This window comes from Drosophila novamexicana, unplaced genomic scaffold (genome assembly GCF_003285875.2).
Source record: "Drosophila novamexicana strain 15010-1031.04,08,12 unplaced genomic scaffold, DnovRS2.1 tig00004554-arrow-pilon, whole genome shotgun sequence".
Taxonomy (NCBI): Eukaryota; Metazoa; Arthropoda; class Insecta; order Diptera; family Drosophilidae; genus Drosophila; species Drosophila novamexicana.
Genome location: NW_020825051.1, coordinates 5,438,297 through 5,459,955, shown reverse-complemented (window position 1 = coordinate 5,459,955; position 21,659 = coordinate 5,438,297). Strand labels below are relative to the sequence as shown.

Genomic DNA, 21,659 nt, shown 5'->3' with positions numbered 1-21,659 from the left:
CAATACTTTTCAAGTTTCCAAATGTATATTATTAAAGCTATCAATTTTGATTAATATGGCAATGTATCCAACATATTGTCGTGCCTATGGGCCCATTGATATGTGAGATTCGCCCCTCCTGTCCAGTACCTCCAGGTTGGGTATAACTTCTTCGAAGACAGCATAGGCATCGCGATCCCCGTTAATTTGCAGGGTTTTGCTGCCATATTGTTCCAGTATGGCCTGCATATTAAGCTGATACATGTGAGCCGTTATGCTGGGTCGTGCACCCTGGGCGGAGCGACGCGTTTCAAGCGTCTCCTGGCCCACATCCAGTGCAATTATCAAGTCCGGCGAGCCAATGCGCTGCTCCAACAAATTGGCATCCTCTTGATTTTGCGGATAGCTGTGTATATAGGTTTTTTAAATGGGGTTTCTGTAGGGCTTGTGTTTCAGTTACCCGTCAATGACAAAGCCTCTAACGCCGCTTCTGTTGCCCATTATATCCGACTCCACCTGCAGTATGATATCCCCCAAAGGCACCACTTGGGCATCATTGACTGTTGCAGCAAATTGATTGCCCTGCTCCGATTCGGCTTCAATCTGCGTAAATTTTCATGCTAAGACTGGAATGTATAAGTCTATATATATATGTATATATCTTGCCTCGTGCTCTACCATTGCGTTGATATCCACATGCTTGTAGCCATATTTCTGAACTATATTCTGCGCTAGAGTCGTCTTGCCGCTGCTTGGTCCACCCGTAATCCATACAATTGGTACATTCTGCAAGGATAGGTAAATGCATATATAATTTATGTACGCATATCATTTAATTATACATTTACCATGGCTAGTTGGCAATTTTGGTTAGGTACAGCCAAAAAGTTTTAGAAGTTTTTATATATTTGGAAAAGTTTGAACGAAATATGACATATTTCTGATATATTAGGCTTTAACAGCGTACACATTGTACGTTCGTTGTATATTAATTGTGGCGCATTTTATTGACTCGCATATAAATTAGCTAACAATTATATATACACAATTGATTGAGCTATCTGAGCAATCAGCAGCTGATATAATAAATAAACGCCTGTATTTGTTTTGATTCGCTAACGGATATGACGAGCAGCGGCGCGGTGTGCTCCGCCTGCTGCTGCTGGCGCTGACATTTGAGGATCTCGTTGTGTGTGGGAAATGGCTCACCGGGGGGTAGAATAACCACGCTGAAAGTGGGCCCCTTTGGCGCACTGCGTCTGAAACCCTCGTTGTGCATATGTAAATCGAAGGTGATCTTAAAACTGCGCAATCTTGCATCTTGATCGCTGTCGTAGTCGGCGCCTTGCAGCTGCACTATGTCCAATTTTTGGAAGATTTGCTGAAATTTTGCATAGCTTGCCTCCGCTTTAAGATTATCAACGAGGCTTTTGCTTGATGTATGTGCTCTTTTACTGGCCATCTCCTCTTGCGGCTCTGACTGAGCTCTGCGTTTGCGCGTCTCAAATATAAAGTTGCTTTGCAGATCACTCTCCATGCCGTTCTCATCTGTGATAGCCGTTGTCTGGCTTATTATCTGCTGCTTCAGCTCCGCCATGCGCGCCTGCGTGGCATTAAAAGACACGGATGATTTGATGTGAGCCGGCACAGGTTTATTGCCCAAAGCCTCCTCCAACAGAGCCCAAATACAGTCCTCGCTTGTAACCGAGCTAGTTGAAGTTGTCTGTGCCGCTGGGCAGGCAGCTTGATGCTTGACAACTATATAGCCAGCACGAGACAATGCCGAGTATACCAAATAATTGTTGTACTTGTCGCTAGCTGCCTCGCCAAGCAGCAGCACGTAGGCCTGCTCCACGGACACAATCATATCGCAGTACTCCAGTTGAAGGCGGTTCTGCGTTAATACAACATGACATGATCAAAATCAAAACAATATTTTCATAGTATACACACTAATTCCAGCAAAAATAAAGCCTCGTAATATTCCAAATAGAATTTGCCATGTTGGCTGTAGCCAAAGCTCTCAAATTTGCCATCTTTGCGCAGCACTTCGACTGCCTGTTGATCGTGGCGCCAAACAGCTATGGCGCGTCCCGCTTGTCGCTCGATGCGCCTAGCGGACAATTGGCGACGCAAATTAGCTGCAATATTATAAAGATATTTATAACTTAATGCAATTAATAAATTATGCGCATGCTTACCATAGGCATTTTTCAGTTCCTCTTGTTCGGCTGCGCTGCCTTCGATGCTGGTTCGTTTGAGTCCGTTATGCGGGGTTTCAGCTTCAGCATGACGTTGCGCAATAAGCTCTGCAGCACTAAATATACTTTTGCAGTAATGTTTATGTTAATATAATTGATAACTCACCTTAAATACTCGGTTTTTGGTTTAATTTCAATCACATTTGCTGGCGCGCTGCTCATTTTACAAGCCGAAAACAGCTGTTTTCTGCGGCGTTGCCAGACCAATTGCAACAGAACCTGCGCAAGCGGAGCTAGTTCTCTAGTTCCAAGCAACTATATAGTTCACTTATTTTCGCTCCCGTTGCAATATCTACGAATTAAGGTAATTTTCATTGATAATTGTGTTTTTGAAAGAAACTGAATGTTAATTTGTGTTGGGTGATGCACAACTGCTCAATTGCTGTTTGTTGACATAAACTAAAACAACCACAAAGCGCGTAAAACTGTACCAACGAGAGTGTCTCTCTTATATGCACGTTTTTTGATGTTTTCCGTGGTCACCAGGCCTCCCCCTACCAAAGCCTTCAACTTGCTGATAATAACCAAACGCTTGCGCCACTATTATCGCAGCATGGACTGCACGGAGCTGCTGCCGCCTGCCTCGGTGCGCGGCATGACTGTGCTGCAGCGCGCGGAGTTTCAAAAACGCGTGCAAATTCCCAGGCTGAGAGTGCCCGAATCGCAGGTGCAGCGTGTGATTCCGCTGGTGAAAAAGCTGCTGCTCAAAATGGAGCATCTGCAGCCGGTGCGTGCCTTAGAAAATGAGCGTGAAATTCTGTTGCATCCATTGCCCGTCAAGAGCTGGCAATCGCTGCCAACTGCGGAGCTGGAGCAGCAGCAGGTGACGTCAGAGAATTTCTGCCACGCGGAGCTCGAGCTGAGCTACGAGAATTGGAGCGCCAATGAAATATTGAAGAGCGTCCTGCCAGCTGACGAGGAGGGACTCTCCTCCTTTTCACGCATTGGCCATATTGTGCACTTGAACCTGCGCGATCATCTGCTGCCCTACAAACAGCTCATTGGAGAGGTGCTGCGCGACAAGCTGCCCAACTGCCGCACCGTGGTCAACAAGGCAGCCTCCATTGACAACACCTACCGCAACTTTCAGCTGGAGCTAATATGCGGAGAGCCGGAGTATCAGGTGGAGACCAAAGAGAACGGCATACCCTTTGAGTTTGACTTTTCCAAGGTGTATTGGAATCCACGTCTGTCCACCGAGCACGAGCGCATTGTCAAGCTGCTGCAGCCAAACGATGTCCTGTACGATGTTTTTGCTGGCGTTGGCCCTTTCAGCGTACCAGCAGCCAAGAAGCGCTGCCAGGTGCTGGCCAACGATCTAAATCCCGTCAGCTATCACTGGCTGCAGCACAATGCCAAGCGCAACAAGTGTCTGGCGCACATCAAGATGTACAACAAGGACGGCCGGGAGTTTATACTCCAGGAGCTGCGTGAGGATTTGCTGGAGCGTTGGCGCACCCCAGCAGCCACGCCCTATAGTATCCATATTACCATGAATCTTCCGGCAATGGCTGTTGAATTTCTGGATGCATTTCGCGGCTTGTACACAGTTGAAGAGCTGGCCGAGCTGCCAGCGAGCCTCAACTATCCGCAAGTGCATGTTTATTCCTTTGCCAAGGGAGAGAACACCAAGATCCTGGTGCAGCAGCTGGTGGAAAGCAATCTGGGCGCAGTGTTGGGCGACGAGCTGCAGTGCATCAGTTTTGTGCGCAATGTGGCGCCCAACAAGGATATGTACAGAGTAACCTTCAGCCTGAACCGAACGCTGCTGACCACATCAAAGCAGACATTGCGCAAGCGTCCCTGTCCTGCAGAGGAGGAGGAGGAGAAGGAACACGTAGCGACAGCAGCAGCCACAAAAGTGAAATGTGTTTGATCAAATGAACAATAAAGTTTTTATGTACAAAAAAAACGCGTTTCTCCTTTGTATTTGCAGCTTCGCCATGGGACGCAACAAGGCCAATGCTAAGAAGGGAGCAGGAGCGGCAGCTGGAGCAGCTGCAGGCAAGGCGGCTGCCAAGCCGGCTCTAAATAAGTCCAAAAAGTCAAAGAACGTTTTCAAGGTGGCCAACAACAAGGGCAAGAAGAAGCCCAAGGAAGTCCAGGGCAAGCTGAAGCAGGTGAAGAAAGCGACAAATTCCCAACCCCAACAGGCATTCCAAACCTAAACCAACCTCAATATTTTCAGATCAAAGAGACAGTCAAAGCCAAGCAGGAGAAGGTGGATGCCACACTCAAGGTGCTTCACAAGGATATGGTCGTAAAGAAGCCCAAGCCGGCAGCCACGCCCATTAAGAACAAAAAAAAGCCGGCGGCCAATGCTACCAAAGTCTCCGATACTTTGGGCAAGCTCAAGTTCTGAACAGCGTTCGATTAAATAAATGCAATTTGTTAGTTCTGTTAGTTCAAAGATTACATAAATATATGTATCAATATATATAAAGCTATGTGTCCTGACTGGCCCGGGCAATGCCGGGTAATACCCAACACGCATATTCTATTATACCAAACGCAGATCAACTTTATTTAATTTCTTTGATAACTCCCCCTGCTTCGCTGCAAAATTTAAAAAAATGATAATCATACTTTGTATGTTTGTATGTATATATGTATGTATGTATGTGCGCATGTCTGTATGTGTGTATGATGCATGTACGTATGTGCGTGTGTTTGCCTGAAAGTTTTCCTACAGCAAACGCAGTACAAGTTTACTTCCCACTGCGCTGTTCATTTGAAAATAACGTCTGTTGAAATGCTGCCCTCCTCCTCGATTCTCAAAAATTCAAGTAAGACTGGCAGGCTTCCATGCCTTTCTTACAAGTGTTGTGTGTTTGTGTTGTGTTAAAAAGTGGTGTTAGTATATAAATGTGTGTGCTAATAAGTATGTAAGTAAGTGTGTGTGTGTATGTAAGCATGTATGTATGTGTGTAATGCATATGCGTGCATGCATATATATATACATGTCAGTATGTATGCATGCACGTATATATGTATCTACGCATGCACGTATGTATGTACGCATGCACGTATGTATGTACGCATGAACGTATGTATGCACATATGCTTACATGTACGCATGCACGTTTTCTTGTATGCACGCATGCACGTTTTCTTGTATGCACGCATGCACGTATTCTTGTATACACGCATGCACGTATTCTTGTATGCACGCATGCAGATATGCGTACATGTACGCATGCACATATGCATGCATACACGTATGCATGATTGATAAACTAACTTCATACTTCTGTTTTTTTTTTCAGTGATGCGCATATATAAAGGACTGTTCTCTCCTGCTATTGGATGCAATTTTTTGGGTAAGTACATATTTTCATATATATTGATGTACAAATGGAAATATACATATGGACATGGGCCATCTTAGTTAGAGGATTAGTGAGCCTCCAGGCATCACGACAGCGCCAGACGGCACAGTGGGCGTGGGCGAGGGCAGGGTCGTAGCTGTTCCGTTGGTAGCCTGCCAGCCAAACAGTTCACGGATTATGGTATCCAGCTGTGTGGTGTCTATGCCCTCCGCCTGAAGCTGGGCGAGCACCGCCTGTGTGGCGGGCAGGGCCACCCAACGATCGTAGACGACCTTCAGGGCGCCCAGACGCTGATAGAACTGCGCGAAGATGCCCATCAGTTGCACCTTGGCCTGGATATGGGCACTAATGGCGTAGCGCGGAAAATACATCTCCAGCTCGTTAAGGAATCCCTGCCAGCCGTAGACGGTGCCCGACAAGTAGGGATAGCGATTGACCAGCGTCATGCACACCTCGATCTCCTCCATCTCGAATTTGCCACTCGAGGCCAACAGCTGCTGGTTGACCCATTGCCGGAAGAGCACAACCTCCGGCTGGGCCAGCAGGCGCCAGTGTGCCATGAAGCCCGCATTGCTGTTCAGAATGCGCACAAACGCCTGGAACTGGGCATCGTTGAGCAGATAGCGCACAAACAATTGATTCATGGGCTTGAACTGTATTAGGTTAAAGATATCCATTAGATCCTGGGCCAGGTTAGGTGGCGGTCCCACGGGTCCAACTGCACCATTGCCGGGCGCATCCAAAGCTGGTCGGATTGCAGCCTCGCACAGGCCGCAGCCTCCCAGGCAGAGCAGCAAGAACCAGGCGTATGTAGCTGCCATTACGTATTTCGGACGAGTGTGCTTTTGGCCATAGAAGCATCTGCTTTTTATGCGACGCCTGAGCTGTTTACCCAGCTGTGATAAGTCCAGAGATTTTGTCGCAGCAGCCTCTGTTGACACAAGCGAAGACGTCGTCGTCCGCGTTGCCGATAAGAAAGTCACCCGATTCGATCTGTTTATAGTTGGATATAATATATTATCTTGCGTTTCACCGGAACTAACTGATGGCCGCCGGGTAATTGTTTTTGTGTGCTTTATTTCTCAAGTAAAAAGTAAATGAGCCGAAAATATCCAGAAAGACCGACAATTAACCGCAAACAAACACAAAATATGGCATTAGGCCTAGACCACAACACATAACAAAGGGTTGCTTAAGTATATCAAATGATTCATATATAGCCAACCGATTCCCATCTGGCAGATAATACACGAGTTCATAATAATATGACGTCATCTCTAATAGCTCAAAGTCGACATACTAGAATAGACTCGGAATCTCAAATATCTTCATAATGGAAGAAATGGAAAAAAGACCAAATATGGAATAGGCAGGGAGTATTTGGAGGGAATCAATGGACGATCCATTAGGGGATTATATAATCCTTCAAGAAATAGGAAGGGAGTATTGGAAGGAAATTCATGGACGATCTATTATTGGATCGTAAAGGAAACTTAAGAAACTTTCTATAATAAGATAAACATGTTCTCAAAACCTAGGTTAAGAATAGCAACCACGACAAATCGGAGGAAAAGAGGGACCATTAAAAAGATCGGGAATATTCCTTCGTTTTTTTTTTTCAAACGGACAAAATATGAAATCGTGCAACAACTTGTTTTCTTTTGCCATGAGCATATATACGTCATACATGACATATAAATATGTCTGCCATATCGCTAAGATCGGTCAGCTATAACATTCGAAAGAGCGTATACGTGTATGGGGTTATTCATAAGAAGTTCGTAATGGATCCGAACTTGTGGGGCTTAAGCTTAAAATACATACGAGCGTACAAGGATTGATAAGAGCTAACTTAACCAATAAACGCATGACATGAACGGGGGAAGGAAGGAGCAGGAGGGCCACCTTTGTCCGTGCTAGGCGCCTCCATCGTTGCCCCTGCGTCGCAGCCAGCTGGGCATATAGCCGCGCAGCGCCTCGCCCAGCTGGCGATAGATCATGAGCGCCAGTATGGGCAGGACGAGGCGTGCGTCCTTGAACAGATAGACATAGCAGGCGACCAGGAAAAGCACCAGATCCGTGGCGTAACTCAGTGCGGAGCGCACCTTCTCATGCGCCTGCTCTTCGGAGCGTGATTGCACCAGCGCCAAGCTGGCCGCCTTCTCCAGCAGCTCTCGATCCGCAGCGGACAGCAGCAGCGCCGCCTGCGAGCCGGTCTCCAGGGTCGGCGGTCTGCTCAGCGAGGCATCGCGGGAGCGCGTGCTGGAGGGCACACGCCGCTTGATCACACGCTTGACCTTCACCAGGCGGGTGCGTCCACGTGCATCCGGACGCGCTTCGACTATTTCGCTAAAGACGCTTTCGTTGCGCTCCTCAGCTTCTTTTTTATTCTTGGACTTGGGCGGCGGCACCACCAGCACAGTGGGGTATTCAGGCTCTTGGTCGTCCTCCTCCTCTCGCTGATCCTGCGGCGTTTCAGGCGCCTTGTGCATGGCATGACTGCTGGCCGCATCCCGCACATGCACGAGCTGCTCGCGCTCCGAGATGGACAGACGACGCTCGCGATTGGCGCCGGGTGGCGCCAGCAGCAGCTGCTGCTGCTCCTGGTCATCGCTGCGTGCCCGACGCTGTTGATGCTCCGCTGCGGCGCCCTCATCGTCGTCGTCATCCCCAACGCCCGCCCGGGCAGCGGCGCGTTTAAGCTCATCCCGGTCGAGGTAGAGCGGCTTGTGGTATTTGTGGGTGCTGCTCACCAGGCGCACCAGATCGCTATAGTGATCGACAGCTGCGTGCGCCTCCTCCTGCATGAGTCGCTCCTCCTCCTGGCGGCGCAGCTCCTCCTCCTCCTTGACTTTGCGCTTCGTCTCCAGCTCCACCGCAATGGCTGCGGCATTGGTCTTCTCCAGCGGATTCGAGATTTCCTCATTGGCCTCGGTGTTCTTCTCGGTGGCAGAGCGTTTATCCCGACTAAAGAATGACTTAATGCCCTTGGCCAGATCCAGTTTTAGATTGCTCGCACTTGGAGCGGCGACGGGAGTGGCGGCGACAGGGGATGCACTGGTGATGACTGCACCATTTCCGGACTCCTGTTGCGGATCGGGGCTGCTGGGCTGACTGGTGGACTGCTCCACATGCTCGTTGGACGAGCGCTTCAGTATGGGCTTGGGCACAAAGTCCGGACTGGGCAGCGGCATTGGCCGGTTGAGCACCACAGCCGCTTGTTCCGGAGTCGGAGCACGATACGGCGTAAAGGTGCCGGCGCCCATGTTGCGCGGATGATAGGTCTCCAGGTCGCGCGGACTGGGCGAGCGTGTGCGTGCCATTAGCTCCATTTTGAACTTCTCAATGGAGTCCTGGTCGGAGGTGGCCGTGCTCTCGGTGTAGTCCGAGCCGAGATGGTAGCCCTGCTGCTGCTGCTCGTCATCCATGTCCATGTCCATTTGCTCGCTGTCCTCGGCTGTGCTTTCCGTGCGCTCCTCCTCCTCCTCCAGATCCTCCTCCCGACTGTCGCCGTCCCTCGCCTGCAGGTTGAGCAGCCGCTCCGTATTGGCGCGTGTCAAGTTCTTCAGATCAACAATGTTGATGTTTTCTCGGGAGTCCCACTTGCGAACCATGGGTACCATGTCCGCCGACTGGCGTCGCAGCTCGCTCCGGCGCTCGAAGGAGGCACGCTCCGCCTCCGTCATGGAGCCCAGACGCTTCCGGAACGTGGCACTGACGGGTTGCGCCGCCTGCTCCTGCTCCTGTGCCGCAGTCTTCACCTTGCTTTTGGCCGCCTGCTCCAGTTCCACCGCCTCGTAGAAGCGGGCCATGGCACGCTCGTAGAGCAGCTCCGTGGAGCTGACCGAGCGGCGCAGTGGGAAGGTCGTATGCAAGTTGGTAAACTCCAGAAAGGCCAGGTCCGGCGCAGATATAGAGATCGGTGGCGGCTGTATGGCGTCCTCCAGCTCCAGCTCAAAGGAATCTTGCTCTGGACAAAGAGTATATTAATTGAATATTTTTGGGATTGGGATTGGCTCCTTCACTTACTGTCTTTATCCTTGACCTTGCTGTTCTTGTCGAAGACCACCAGCATGAACTCGTTGCTCGTGTGGACCTCGTCGTGTCTGTCCGCTGGCTTCTGTGGACGCATCTTGGTCACCGGCGGCGTCGGCTCCGAAGTGGGCGTGGCCAGTTCAAGCGGCTCCGACGGAGGCGGCGGTGCACTGATTTCGATCTTGGGCAGCTTTTCGCCCATATTGGCAGTCGTGGCAATGGCAATGGCCAGGGCGGGCACATGCTTGGCCGGACTCAGGGCGTGCCCGGAGTAGCGTCTCACATTCTGATTGACGCCCAGCTGGACAGGCTCGGCGCTGCGCCGCAGTGCGGGCGTCGACTTAATGGGCTCCGGCGGCGTCGGGCTCTTGCGTAGCGGTGCGGGCAGACGCTGAGCCACGTCCTGCAACGACTCCAGAGGTGCCACTGGTGGCTGCGGCAACGGCTGTGGCTTCTGTGGCGACTTGTCCTTTGGATTAGCGACGGGCTTGGGATTGAAAAGCTTGCGAGGAGCAGCAGCTGTCGGGGATTTGGGAGGCTTGGCTGGCTTCTCCTGCCTATCCGCCAGAGCCGTGGTGGTTATCAGCGTCAGATTGAGCTTGGGATTGGAGTTGGCCTGCGCCTGGACTGCTGCTGAGTCGGCGCTGCTCAGCGATGGGCTCTTGCGCACATTCATTTTCAGCGCCTGGTCAGACGTGCCGTAGGACATCTCGTGACGCAGCTGCTCGCTGTCCACCAGCTGCGGCGTCGGCTTGCGTGCGCCGCGCGGCGACTGCTTGGGCGAGGCGGACATGCTGGTCGCCGCATCCGCATGCGGACGTGGTGGCGAGAGGGTCTTGCGACGCGGTGGCACCGGCTTTAACTTGTCCGTATCCGCATCCTTCCCGCCGTTGCTATTCCGCTCGTCGCCAGCGATTCTGGTCGCCGACTTGGGCTTGGTTATGCCACGCTTAGGGTCCGGTATAAAGAGCAGCTCCGACTCCGGCGAGGGCTCACTCAGCCCGTAGGGATTCTCGGCCTTGACGCGGAACTTGTACTCGGAGCCCTCGATCAGGTCGTGCAGTGTGGTGCTCAGGGCGCGCGTTGTGGCCGCCTTCAGCCAGACGTTCCAGCCAATGCGAAAGTACTCCACAATGTAGTTGCCAATCTTGCAGCCACCGTCGTCCAGTGGCGCCGTCCAGGATAGCGTCGCCGACTTGCCGAAGGACATGTTGAGACGTGGCGCGCCGGGTGCATTGGGGCGGGCGGTGACCGTGACCAGAAACGAGGTGATATCCTCGCCCAGTTTGTTCCAGGCGCGCACCATATACTCGCCCCGATCCGAGCGCTGCACATTGTCAATCTTCAGCAGCGAATTCTTCTCCGTGTTGGTCACCTCGAAGCGATTGCCGGGCACGATGACTTCGCCTTCGTGCAGCCAAGTGATGGCCGGCGGAGGCTGACCGGCCACGCCCACCTTCAGGCGGACCACCTCCTCCGCCTCGACGATGAGGCCATCCTCGTAGGTGCGCGGCAGACGAATCTTGGGCGGCGCCTGTACCTGCAGCCGGCTCTTGGTCACCACGTGCCCGGCACGATTTGTGGCCGAGCACTTGATCTCGCCCTCGTCGGTTAGCGCCACCTGGTGTATGATAAGCACACTAACGTCCTGCTCGTTGACGATCTTGGTGCGGCGGCTGCTGAAGATCTCGTAGCCATCCTTGAACCAGTTGATCTCCGGCGGAGGCTCACCCAAAACGCGCACACGAAACTCAATGCGCTCGTCCTCAACGGCATCCATGTCCATCAGCTCCTCAATGAATCGCGGCACACTAATCGCATTCCTTTGCAGGGTCACGGTCAGCGGATCGGACAGCTCACTGGCGTCCGAGCGGCCGACAATGTTCTCGGCAAAACAGCGAAACTCGTAACGCCAGCCCGGCTCCAGGCCGCTTATCTGAATCTCGCAGCCCGATATGGGCGTGGGCGTGGCACGCACCCAATGCGGCGAGCCGACGCGTCGCTGCTCGACCGTATAGCCGATAATGGGCGAGCCACCGTCCAGCATCGGGCGATCCCAACGCAGGTTGACCACATCGGGCTGCTGCTCGGAGAGCGCCAGAGGTGTCAGTATGGGCCGACCCGGCGGAGAGGGCCGTTCTGAAAAATGGAAGAGCATAGAGCACAGGTAAATAATGCATAAAATATTCAACAACAAAAATAAGAGCAAAAACTTACGCGCTTGCGCAGTATTTTAAAAGAAAACAAAAAAAACTATTTTGAAAACATTACTTTGACGTCTTCAGATTTTAGGCCAAAGATTCAGAAAAAAAGACGAAGCAAGTAAGAGAGCACTAGTCAAGTGTGCACGACTCGGTGGTACCCTGTAAACAGTCTGCCCTGCTGTAACATATATTTCATAATGGGAAAATAAGTTCTAAGCTGTGCTCGAAAATCATAATTTTAAAAATCGAAATCTATCGATTGAATAGAAACGGCACGAGTTATCGATGATTCAAAATAAGCCCACGCTATGCTTTCTATCGAAGGAGCTTCTTTAAATTATACAGTTATTTTATTTTTTGAGCTAGATCGCTTGAGCTATGCGCAGATGGCTCCTCTTGCCTGTAACATACATTTGCCAATGATTATTATACCCTTTGTCAGCCGTATTCATTGGGAGCAGGGTATAAAAACAGAAAAACGGTCCGACGGACGCCGTCGCGTCAATGGACGGCCGCGGCAACCACTTGAATATGCGAGTGGCTAAAAATAGCCAAATTTCTAGCGCTCCCACCAACTATGTGGACTATGTGTGCATGCTCTCACAGCCAATTAGAGAACTTTTCAGTGTGGAAACTCGGGAATATATTTTAGATTCTAGTTGAATTTTTTTATGGAATTGGGCCGGGCATTCTGTATAACTTGCCTGCAGATTTCCAATGCACATTCTTTTTGGGCCGTCCAGTCTGTGCCGTTTGCAGTTTACCGGGTTGATTGCCCATATCGAATACTAAATATTTAACCTATTTGCAATTCTTTCAGCATATATAGAAGTATCTATATATAGGCAAGCCGCCTTTAACTTCACGCACTCTCACGGTACGCGTACGCGTCGTTTTATTTCGTTTTAAATACTTTCGAATACGTTTTCCAATTATAATTAACTAATTTAACAGTGCAATTTTCGTAATTTGCAATTTTGATTCGCAATCTTAGCCATTTTTACGGACGCGTTAAATAATCCGTTCGTCAGTATAGCCAGGCATTCCCACACACAAATAAGCTTTGGGCGCTAAGAAATGTCAACGGCAACTAGCGCACAGAGTTGCCAGTAGTGGAAAAATATTGCAACAGCTGCCTGCTGATCGAGTCAGTTACTTCACATTACTAGTTCGATAAGCAATCGATAAGGCAATTCTCAAATGTGTTTATTGGCAAAAGCTTAACTAGTCATTGATGTGCTTTAACTCCATTTATTGTTAAAATGGAATAAATATATTGCTGCGATAGGCCTTGGCAAATGTTTAAATTAACGATAGCTATATCGATAGCAAACTAAATATCGTATACTATTACATCGATGTGTTTAGTACATCTCTAATTGTTTATTTCTTACATCCCCAATTTACAGCTAACGCAACGCAGGTGTTTCGCCAAAAAAACAGCAGTTAATTGCTTGTTTATGTTAAACAAATAATACTAAACGTTTATCCGCGCCACACATCTAACACAAAAAAACAAGAATCTAAAATTTGTTCGTGTTTTCTGTGATTGTTATTGGCTTGTGAACTGTGTCTATGCGCGCGTGTGTGAGTGTGTGTGTGCTTGCATGTGTAATGATTTGGAGGCTGTGAAGCTGTCGCGGCGGCAATTGAATTAGAAACAAAGACACAGCCGCCGTTGCTGTCGCCAGTGCAGTTGTATTGACGATTGCGGCAGGTGCGCGTGCAGGTGCAGCAGCAGCAGCAGCGGCGTCGCCTCATAAGCACACGCACGCAGGCACACACACACACACGCACACACTGGAAATACGGCAGCAACAACAACAACAACAATGGCTGGCACGGCAACCGCAACACCAATGGAAATTGACGAATTCATAAATGGAGCGCTCGTCTCTTGGGTAAGTGGATGAACATGCTCGACATGCACATAAGAGGTTAACCGAATAACAACGTGATTGCCATACAAATATTCAAGTGTTCAATTTACATACATGCGCCCGCACATAACACCCGTACATATGTGCATATACATACATACATACATGCATAGCTATACATATAGCCACATAGATTTCCGCCGCACAGCCCCCAAGGTCATTGTAACTGTGGCTTTGCCTGCGACGGCTATTGCTACCGTTTACGGCACAGCAACAACTTTTTTATGTTGTCATTAGCAGCGGCCCGTCGGCTGCCTTTTGTTTGCCAATTGCGAGAACTGCGAGTTTTGCTCGACCGGCTTTTCATACCCTTTGCAAATTAGCCTAATTAAACAGGGTATATTATCGTGTGCTTCTTCAAACTTTAACATTCTTGCGGTCTTTTCCCTTGACGGACTTGTGCCTTCTCTCATCGCTCCTTCACTTATTATTTGCCTCTCGCTTTTACTCGCTTCTTTCTTGAATCTGCATCCCTTAAAGTTTTATTCATATCAAAAAGTAACTGCATTCTCTTGGTATAAATGGAGAATTGGAGAATAATAGGCACTTGAGTATTTCCCAGTCGGGCATTCTCAAATAGAACATTCTTACCTGTTGAGCTTGTGTCTGCCACAAGTTCAGTGCACCTCTTAAAAAGGAAATGTTGCGTTATTAATTAAGTTGCCAATTGGAACTTGAACGCCGTGATCGTTGTTGTTATTATAGTTAGTCAGGCAGCTCGGAGCGCATCATAATCCTGGGTTCATCTTTCGCTTTCAGCTGGAGTCATGCCTGCCACGTGCCGAGCTACTCGCTGGTTATACCTCGTTGCTGGACGGGCTCATAATACACAGTGTTTGGCTGCAGATCGATCCGGAGCCGCAGAACAATCCCAGCGAGCTGCTAAGCGAACTGAGCGACAATTCACTGAGCATCGCGCGTGCCAAGAACTTTGAGTGCATTGTCCGCAATCTGAAGTCGTTGTTCGAGGAGGAACTGGGCCAAACTATATTGGTGCTGCCAGATGCATACATGCTGGGCTACTATCCGGAGAGTAAGCATGGCCTGGAACAGATGAAAACGCTGCTCACCCTGTTGCTGGGTGCAGCGGTGCAATGCCCCAATAAGGAGCTGTTCATTGCGCGCATCAAGGAGCTAGATCTGGAGACGCAGCATGGCATTGTGGCGCTCATCAAACAGGTTACGGATAGCCATAGTCTGGTGCTCACCGAGGATTCAATCGAGCGTTTATCGGCAGAGAACATGTATGGCCACATAGTCCGGCTTACCAAGGAGCGCGATCACATGTACTTGAAGTGGATCGAGACCGTGTGCGTGGAGCCAGAGCTAAGTAACAACGAAGGCGCTGAGTGCAGCCAAGGTGTCAGCGTACCACGATCGCCCTCCAGCGGCACAGCCACCTCGACGCCTTCCTCTTCCTCCAATTCGGAGAGCAATCATTTGGCCGTCGAGTGCGCGGATCTTAGATCAAAGAATCGCAAGTTGCGCCAGGAGCTGTAAGTCGCCTTATCCAATTACCAAAATGTAAATTCTAAAAAATTTCCCTTCAGTGAGGAGAAGTCGGAGAATCTGCTAGAGTTGCGCGAGGAGCTTGACGACAAAAAGCAGCGCTTTGACAAGCTGCGCCAGGAGGTAAAAGGCTTCAATTCCTAAGCTACACACTAACTAATATCCTCTTACTGTTTAACAGAGTCAGGAGTGGTTTACCGAGGCGAAGCGTGCGGCTGCCTATCGGGATGAGGTAGATATATTGCGGGAGCGTGCCGAACGTGCCGATCGTCTGGAGATTGAGGTGCAGAAATATCGTGAAAAGCTAGGCGACTCTGACTTTTACAAATCACGAGTTGAAGAGCTGCGCGAGGATAATCGCGTGCTGCTCGAATCCAAGTATAAGCAACAAGCTAAATACATAAGCGATTTACTTTAATTTAATTACCCCACGTTGCAGAGAAATGCTGGAGGAGCAGCTGCAGCGTTCGCGCAAGCGTTCGGAACATGCCATCACCTTGGAGTCGGAAATCATCAAATACAAACAGAAACTCAATGACATGGCGCTGGAGCGTGATGTGGATAGATCCAAGCTAGAGGAGCTGCTCGAGGAAAATGCACAGCTGCAGCTGGTGGCAAAGAATCTCAATTCCACGCAGGAGGTCGATAAATCCTTCTCCGACAATGAGGACGAGTGCAATTCGGGCGACAACAGCTTATCCGAACAGCTCACAAACAATGCACAAACACGTGCTCTTAAACTGGAGCTGGAGAACAGAAGACTCACTGCCGCCCTGGAACAGTTAAAGGAAAGCAGCTTCCATGAATCCACAAGCAAAATGCTAGAGCTCGAGAAGGAGAAGAAGAAATTGTCGCTGAAAATCGAGCAAATGCAAGAGAACATTCAAAGATTGACGCAACAAAATGTAGAATTGGAGAGCGTATTCAAAAACGCACTGGAAGAGAACAAAAAGCTGCAGGATGCCGTCGATAATCGTCAGAAGAGCTACGATCGCCAGAGTCTAGAGCGCGACGTAGATCGCCAGAAACTTTCGGATGCCGAACAGCATGTGGAGACACTAAACAAGGAGAAGCAACGCATTCAAACGCTCAACGAGAGCATCCAGCGGCGAGCCGATGATTTAGAGCGTCTTGCAGAGAGCAAAACCAAGGAGCTGGAACAGTATGCTGAGAAGCAACAACAATACGAACAGACCAAGCAGAAACTCTACGAGATTGAAGCCAAGGTGTGCACCTTCGAGCGCGAAAACGCCAGCCTACTTAAGGAGGTGGCCAAACTCAAAGAGAGTAGTGAACAAAAGTCGGTGCAGCTAGACCAGAGCATCAATCGGCTGGACACGCAAGCCAAGGAGCTAATGCGGCTCGCCAAGGTTGAGGACGAAGCGGAGCAGGTGCAGCAAAAGCTTGTCGAACTAGAAAAACAGAATCAAGAACTAAGTTCGCAGCGCAACATAGATCGGGAAATGATTAGCACGTTACGAAACGATCTGGTCAATGGCACGCTCGTCACCAAGAAGGTGCGCCACAATTTGGAAAAGCTGGGTCTTGACGTTAACGAAGTCGATGGCGAGCCGGCCGAACTAAATGTGGAGCATGTAGTTGAGAAGCTAGTACGCAATCCGGAGACGTTCAAAACGGTGCGTGAAATAATGCTTAATGTCAATCGGGAGCAGCAGCTGGAGGCTGGCGTCAAGTCGGATATGTGTGTGCTCTGCCATCGCCAGGAGATCTTCACTGTTGAAAAGAACATTGAATTGTCAGCTGCGACACACGCACCGACAACGCAGGAGCTCCGTTTCGAGCACAAGCTGCGTCTAAGTCCAGCGCGCGACTCGGCGGAAATGACGCGACTGCAGGACAGCAACACGCAGCTACAAACAGAGAATGCTCGTCTCAGTGTGGATGTGGCAGCGTTGGGCTCACAGATCACATCGCTCAATACACAGCACGTGGCGCTGCAGTTGGCCAACTCGCAGCTGGCCGCCGAAAAAGATACCCTGCTGAAGGATATTGATGCATTGCAGCAGGAGCACAAGCACGCGCTGCAGGATCAGGTTACACTACAGTGTCTGCACGATCAACTCTCCGCCGAATACGAGTCGCTCAACAAGGACAAGGAACAGCTTAAGGCGGCCGTGAGAGATCTGCGCCAAGAGACGCGCGATGCACGCGAGACAATCCAATCACAGGAGCAACGTATCGAGGAGTTGACAGCACAGACCAACAGCATGAAGACATGCCACGAAGACCTCGCCATACTGCGCACCGAGCACTCCAAGCTTACAGACGATTTCCGCAATCTCTTTGCCACTAGCGATCGCTTCAAGAACGAGTACAAGAACATACAGGAACAGTACAAGATGATACGCATGGAGCACAGCAGCCTCAAATTGCAAAATACCGAGCTAACCGGCGAGCTAAATGCTAAACAAGATCAGGTGCGTCTGCTCCAGATCGAATACTCCAAGGTACAGCAGCGGTGCGAGGTGAGTTTCACAGTACTTTGATACTCTTCCCAATGATAACATTTATTTATAATGTTTCGCAAAGATGCTTATACAAAACAATGCTGACTTGGACTCGGAGCGCAAGGCTCTGATGGATAATGTGTCACAGCTGCTGTCGCAGTACCAAGAACTGTTGGCCATTTCGTTGGAGGATAAAAAGCACTTCCATGAGGAAGAAAAGAACTATACAGAACGTGTGCACAGTCTAAAGCGTCAAAAGGAAAAGCTCGAAGAGAAGATAATGGAGCACTATAAGAAATCGGAGACCACTGTGCAAAAGAAGTATGTAAAGGATTATAGCTTATCTAGCTGGAACTTAACCCAGAATATTTCACAGAAAACCATTTGCCAGCAGCCTCGTTCGACGCGTTAAGAAGGCCAGCTCCGATTTGATGAATAAAGTGCCTAGTCGGGTAGGGAATCTGTTCACAATTTAGAATAATAGAACTAATTCTTTGTAAATTGCAGAATCGTCGCTCTTGGGTGGATGATGCGCGCACCAATTCACAGTTTGTCATCGGCTCCGAATCGGGCGGCAATGAGTCGGATAATAGCAACGAGGAACCGCTATCCATAGCCTCTGACACGCATTTGCTGCAGCGTAATATGCCGCTGCGTCAGAGTCTTCAGCGGTAAGCTGAGTCTTAAGAAATCTCTGTAGAGACACGAGCAATGCTCCATAAGATTAAGTTTTTATAAAAGATTATGCACTATTTTATCCGGATCCGCTTGAAATTTGACTGAGTAAAGTACTTGAACTTTGCTTTAACAAATATTTGCGAATCTCGCCAAGGAATCTTTAAACTTTTGCTAAGCTCTCCAGTTGAAAAAAAGCTGAAAGCATTATTTTGTTAGTCCTACGAGATACAGATTTGTTAGTCCTACAAGCTTTGGCATGCCGAATGCATTTACTTTCCTGGTTAAATGATGTACTTAGTTTGGTTTATGGTTCTTGTTCTTGTTATATTTACATGTATATACAAAACAACAACTTTACACGCACACGCACACACACTGTATATTGTATTGTTCATGTACCATATACAGAGATTTACTGGATAGCTCCATACAACGCGGCGGCACTGTGCGAAGTAGCCTGCAGGCACAGAAACGTACGGATTTGAGTAACTCACGTAGAAATAGCGTGCACGGGTATGCGCTTTTAAATGTCTAACATACATTAAATCCTTAATACAACAACAAAAAATCATTCCACTCCCCAACTCCTTTGATGCAGCGCTGTCTATATATGTGTTTTGTTTGTGGATATCGCTTTGCCTATAAATTGCATTTGTGCCACGTTTAAAGTCAATTTGTTCTAATAGCTTTTTGCTTGCAGCACCCTGGAACCACCGGATGTAACTGGCAGCAGCTTGACGCTTGGCACTGCGGGCTCTCGGCGCACCGTTTATTTAATCGACGAAAAGCTGCCGGATGGCTCTAGCGCCTCAGCGCAGCAGTCGCAACAGCCGCAAGCTAGTTCAACGCCGACGCCCAGCAACAATGCTGCAGCAGCCGCCGCCGCCGCCGCTGCCACCGGAGCTGAGCCACAAACACCACTGAAGAACGACAATCAGCCATCCACGTTTCTTATGTACAATCGCATCAATACAACCATTGGCGGTGCACCTGCCAATACAACAACTAGCGATCAGAGTCCGCTGCTGCAGGCCAGCGGCAGTGGCGGCAGCGTCGCCGGCAGCGCCAACCAGGACGATAAAGCGTTGCGCAAACGCAATGAGGATAAGAGCAACAGCATTTGGTATGAATACGGCTGCGTTTAGATCTTTTCGAACACGAGAAAACTGCATTTGCTGACGACGAAGTATTATTTCGTTTTAGAAAGTAACGAATTTATGCCTTTAGCTTAACAGAAGAGAAATTTACTAAGTGCTTCTTAAATGCTATGATTTGCCTTAAGCTGCAGACAAACAAAACTGCAATTTATATACGTAGCATTTACATCAATTTTTGTGTATGTTGTGTTTTACAACTAGATATAGATAGATATACAAATTGTAGCTGTATTTATATGTAACTAAACGAAGACTACGGCAACTGTGCGAATTCATAATTACCTAGCAGCATATATATATATATATATATATATATATATATATATATATATTTATACATGTTTACTCATATACCCATGTACTTATGCACCAAAATGTATGTCCGTAACGTCCACAAGATTGGGCTGCCCCAAGAGCAGCCACAGGTCAAAAGTTATATTATTATGATTATATATGTGCATTTTACATGTAACACTTGAACTCGAATATATTCCTACACGCCACACACATTGTATACTACAGCTTACAGCTAACGAATGCGCCTTCAATTTGTGAATATACATATATTTTTCTAAGACTAAGCAATAACAATTAAAGTAGAAGTAACGTTCTTTAATTTATTGACAAACGCCTAAATACGCAATAAAACCACAAACATAAAGTTCATAAATTATTAAAGCCGTTGTAAAGTCCAATGCGCGATCTTCCCACAAAAATGTACATAAAGATAACTTTTTCTGAACAGCATTTTAGTTTGAGAATTGAAAGAAGCGCAACCGCAACAAATTTGGCTGAAGCTGTTAATATCTCTGGTAACTTAAATCGCAGCTAAATCATCCAACTCTCAGTACACTTACTATATCCCTTCCGTTAAAGTTTTTTGCCAGCGCCATCTGCGTTAATTAAGTTTAATCTGAACGTAAAACCATAGCCGAGAACCTCCGGGGCAGCAAATAGTGAACATACTGAAAATTCCGAAGAAACAACCTCGCCGGAACCTGCAATTACCACCGAGGCAGACAATTGGGATCCAAGCGCATATTGTGCACAATTGGCAACCATAAAAATTCAAATAATCCGAATTGCAGTAGGTAAGTCCATCGTAATTAACTCACCAATACTCTATGTTACATTTTGTTTCATTTGTTTCAGTTTCATTTATTGTTATAAATATGGCAGCGGTGTAATGACTGGATATATAATTGAATGTTCGTCATCGAAACAGCCATATTTTAATGGAACAACTTGTAATTCTGTGAAGCCAGATAATTGCACCTAAAACAATTTAATATGCTTGCTTTTTTTTATCGAGAAAATAGCTCTTAATTATTTTACCCAATTTGTTGCTTATCTAAGATAAAGTTTCGCAGAAAATGCGGTTATCTCTGACTCACATATCTGTGCGTCGGGATTAGCATATAAATCAAGATATTCATGAATTTGTGCCAGTATGTCAAAAGAGGTGCTGCCATTGGAGAGATCAAAAGTCATCATATTTGATATATGAAATATGCTACTCTAAATTCTAGTTTCTCTCAGTTTCTTTTAGTTTCCTCTCTTGTCTTCTAAAGAAAGGGACTTGATAGTTAATTGCCTAACAAACTGGGAGGCTAGTGGATGGTGAAGAAAGTGTCTTATACTTAAACCTTGGACATCGTTTATTTACATAAGATTATTAAATATATAAGATATCAAAATAAAACTCTAGCAAATAGCTCATAAACTAAAAAGCATAATGACGAATTTCTAGCTTAGATAATATGTTTTTTATCAGCGTAAAAAACGTACATAAAATCCACAATCTTAGCCCAAAATTTGTTAGTTAGAAAAGTGAAGTGCGCGCGTTAGAGGCAAGATGTGGTCAAAGCTGTTTGTATCTCTGGTAACAAGACTCAATTAGAAACTCAATAACATTCAGTTATAATACATTAATAAATACAATTCCAATAAAAGCTGTTGGTGCAATATTTGCACGCCACCTGCGATGTGTGTACGTCTGGAAATGTAGCTTGTCACAGCGAGAACACCTTTTCGATATGCATAGCAGGTAAATATGTCATGAGAGATTCGTGGATGTTATAATACCGAAGCCATTCTGT

At 47.9% G+C, this 21,659-nt stretch overlaps 7 protein-coding genes across 11 annotated transcripts; 3 read left to right on the top strand and 4 right to left on the bottom strand.

Annotated features, from left to right (window-relative positions):
* Positions 1–9: 9 nt before the first annotated feature.
* On the bottom strand, positions 10–924 carry LOC115769327 (adenylate kinase isoenzyme 1-like). Its single transcript, XM_030714065.1, has 4 exons — positions 828–924; positions 646–765; positions 440–582; positions 10–385 (listed from the first exon to the last, which is right to left on the bottom strand). The coding sequence occupies exons 1-4, from the start codon at positions 828–830 to the stop codon at positions 85–87; spliced, it is 567 nt and encodes a 188-aa protein (XP_030569925.1). The 5' UTR covers positions 831–924; the 3' UTR covers positions 10–84.
* A 32-nt stretch (positions 925–956) lies between these two features.
* LOC115769325 lies at positions 957–2,437 on the bottom strand. The gene is made up of 4 exons (XM_030714061.1): positions 2,347–2,437; positions 2,181–2,296; positions 1,933–2,120; positions 957–1,873 (listed from the first exon to the last, which is right to left on the bottom strand). Exons 1-4 carry the CDS (start codon positions 2,400–2,402, stop codon positions 1,049–1,051), a joined length of 1,185 nt encoding a protein of 394 aa, XP_030569921.1. The 5' UTR covers positions 2,403–2,437; the 3' UTR covers positions 957–1,048.
* A 53-nt stretch (positions 2,438–2,490) lies between these two features.
* LOC115769328 (tRNA (guanine(37)-N1)-methyltransferase) lies at positions 2,491–4,663 on the top strand. The gene is made up of 3 exons (XM_030714066.1): positions 2,491–2,544; positions 4,177–4,360; positions 4,429–4,663. Exons 2-3 carry the CDS (start codon positions 4,184–4,186, stop codon positions 4,600–4,602), a joined length of 351 nt encoding a protein of 116 aa, XP_030569926.1. The 5' UTR covers positions 2,491–2,544; positions 4,177–4,183; the 3' UTR covers positions 4,603–4,663.
* LOC115769324 (tRNA (guanine(37)-N1)-methyltransferase) lies at positions 2,566–4,159 on the top strand. Its single transcript, XM_030714060.1, has one exon. It carries the CDS (start codon positions 2,707–2,709, stop codon positions 4,114–4,116), a length of 1,410 nt encoding a protein of 469 aa, XP_030569920.1. The 5' UTR covers positions 2,566–2,706; the 3' UTR covers positions 4,117–4,159.
* Positions 4,664–5,627: 964 nt separating the features above from the next.
* On the bottom strand, positions 5,628–6,598 carry LOC115769568. Its single transcript, XM_030714424.1, has one exon. It carries the CDS (start codon positions 6,388–6,390, stop codon positions 5,629–5,631), a length of 762 nt encoding a protein of 253 aa, XP_030570284.1. The 5' UTR covers positions 6,391–6,598; the 3' UTR covers position 5,628.
* Positions 6,599–6,716: 118 nt separating this feature from the next.
* LOC115769567 (muscle M-line assembly protein unc-89) lies at positions 6,717–12,834 on the bottom strand. 2 transcript variants are annotated; one of them, XM_030714422.1, is made up of 3 exons: positions 12,513–12,834; positions 9,599–11,743; positions 6,717–9,539 (listed from the first exon to the last, which is right to left on the bottom strand). In XM_030714422.1, the coding sequence occupies exons 1-3, from the start codon at positions 12,586–12,588 to the stop codon at positions 7,486–7,488; spliced, it is 4,275 nt and encodes a 1,424-aa protein (XP_030570282.1). In that variant the 5' UTR covers positions 12,589–12,834; the 3' UTR covers positions 6,717–7,485. The 2 variants fall into 2 exon arrangements, with proteins under 2 accessions (XP_030570282.1, XP_030570283.1); XM_030714423.1 differs by lacking the exon at positions 12,513–12,834 and adding an exon at positions 11,822–12,024.
* Positions 12,835–13,212: 378 nt separating this feature from the next.
* Positions 13,213–20,849, top strand: LOC115769349 (protein Daple). 4 transcript variants are annotated; one of them, XM_030714117.1, is made up of 13 exons: positions 13,213–13,709; positions 14,508–15,244; positions 15,299–15,380; positions 15,439–15,635; positions 15,697–17,743; positions 17,808–18,046; positions 18,102–18,177; positions 18,233–18,396; positions 18,812–18,916; positions 19,104–19,526; positions 20,306–20,372; positions 20,437–20,651; positions 20,713–20,849. In XM_030714117.1, exons 1-11 carry the CDS (start codon positions 13,641–13,643, stop codon positions 20,316–20,318), a joined length of 4,152 nt encoding a protein of 1,383 aa, XP_030569977.1. In that variant the 5' UTR covers positions 13,213–13,640; the 3' UTR covers positions 20,319–20,372; positions 20,437–20,651; positions 20,713–20,849. The 4 variants fall into 4 exon arrangements, with proteins under 4 accessions (XP_030569977.1, XP_030569976.1, XP_030569979.1 ...); XM_030714116.1 differs by lacking the exons at positions 20,306–20,372; positions 20,437–20,651; positions 20,713–20,849 and having other exon boundaries at positions 19,104–19,869; XM_030714119.1 differs by lacking the exons at positions 20,306–20,372; positions 20,437–20,651; positions 20,713–20,849 and having other exon boundaries at positions 18,812–18,876; positions 19,104–19,204.
* Positions 20,850–21,659: the final 810 nt, after the last annotated feature.

Excerpts from the sequence above, each read along its gene's own strand:
- LOC115769327 (XM_030714065.1), bottom strand. Across the intron at positions 583-645 it reads ACGCAATGGTAGAGCACGAG|ATTGAAGCCGAATCGGAGCA; the intron begins GCAAGATATATA and ends AAATTTACGCAG. Across the intron at positions 386-439 it reads AGAGGCTTTGTCATTGACGG|CTATCCGCAAAATCAAGAGG; the intron begins GTAACTGAAACA and ends CTATATACACAG.
- LOC115769325 (XM_030714061.1), bottom strand. The coding sequence starts at position 2,402 with ATGAGCAGCGCGCCAGCAAATGTGATTGAAATTAAACCAAAAACCGAG. Across the intron at positions 2,121-2,180 it reads GGAACTGAAAAATGCCTATG|CTAATTTGCGTCGCCAATTG; the intron begins GTAAGCATGCGC and ends ATAATATTGCAG. Across the intron at positions 1,874-1,932 it reads CTTTATTTTTGCTGGAATTA|AACCGCCTTCAACTGGAGTA; the intron begins GTGTGTATACTA and ends GTATTAACGCAG.
- LOC115769324 (XM_030714060.1), top strand. The coding sequence starts at position 2,707 with ATGTTTTCCGTGGTCACCAGGCCTCCCCCTACCAAAGCCTTCAACTTG.
- LOC115769328 (XM_030714066.1), top strand. The coding sequence starts at position 4,184 with ATGGGACGCAACAAGGCCAATGCTAAGAAGGGAGCAGGAGCGGCAGCT. Across the intron at positions 4,361-4,428 it reads TCCAGGGCAAGCTGAAGCAG|ATCAAAGAGACAGTCAAAGC; the intron begins GTGAAGAAAGCG and ends CAATATTTTCAG.
- LOC115769568 (XM_030714424.1), bottom strand. The coding sequence starts at position 6,390 with ATGGCAGCTACATACGCCTGGTTCTTGCTGCTCTGCCTGGGAGGCTGC.
- LOC115769567 (XM_030714422.1), bottom strand. The coding sequence starts at position 12,588 with ATGGGCAATCAACCCGGTAAACTGCAAACGGCACAGACTGGACGGCCC. Across the intron at positions 11,744-12,512 it reads TGTGCATTGGAAATCTGCAG|AACGGCCCTCTCCGCCGGGT; the intron begins GCAAGTTATACA and ends TCCATTTTTCAG. Across the intron at positions 9,540-9,598 it reads CAAGGTCAAGGATAAAGACA|AGCAAGATTCCTTTGAGCTG; the intron begins GTAAGTGAAGGA and ends CTCTTTGTCCAG.
- LOC115769349 (XM_030714116.1), top strand. The coding sequence starts at position 13,641 with ATGGCTGGCACGGCAACCGCAACACCAATGGAAATTGACGAATTCATA. Across the intron at positions 15,636-15,696 it reads CGCGTGCTGCTCGAATCCAA|AGAAATGCTGGAGGAGCAGC; the intron begins GTATAAGCAACA and ends CCCACGTTGCAG. Across the intron at positions 18,917-19,103 it reads CGTAGAAATAGCGTGCACGG|CACCCTGGAACCACCGGATG; the intron begins GTATGCGCTTTT and ends TTTTGCTTGCAG.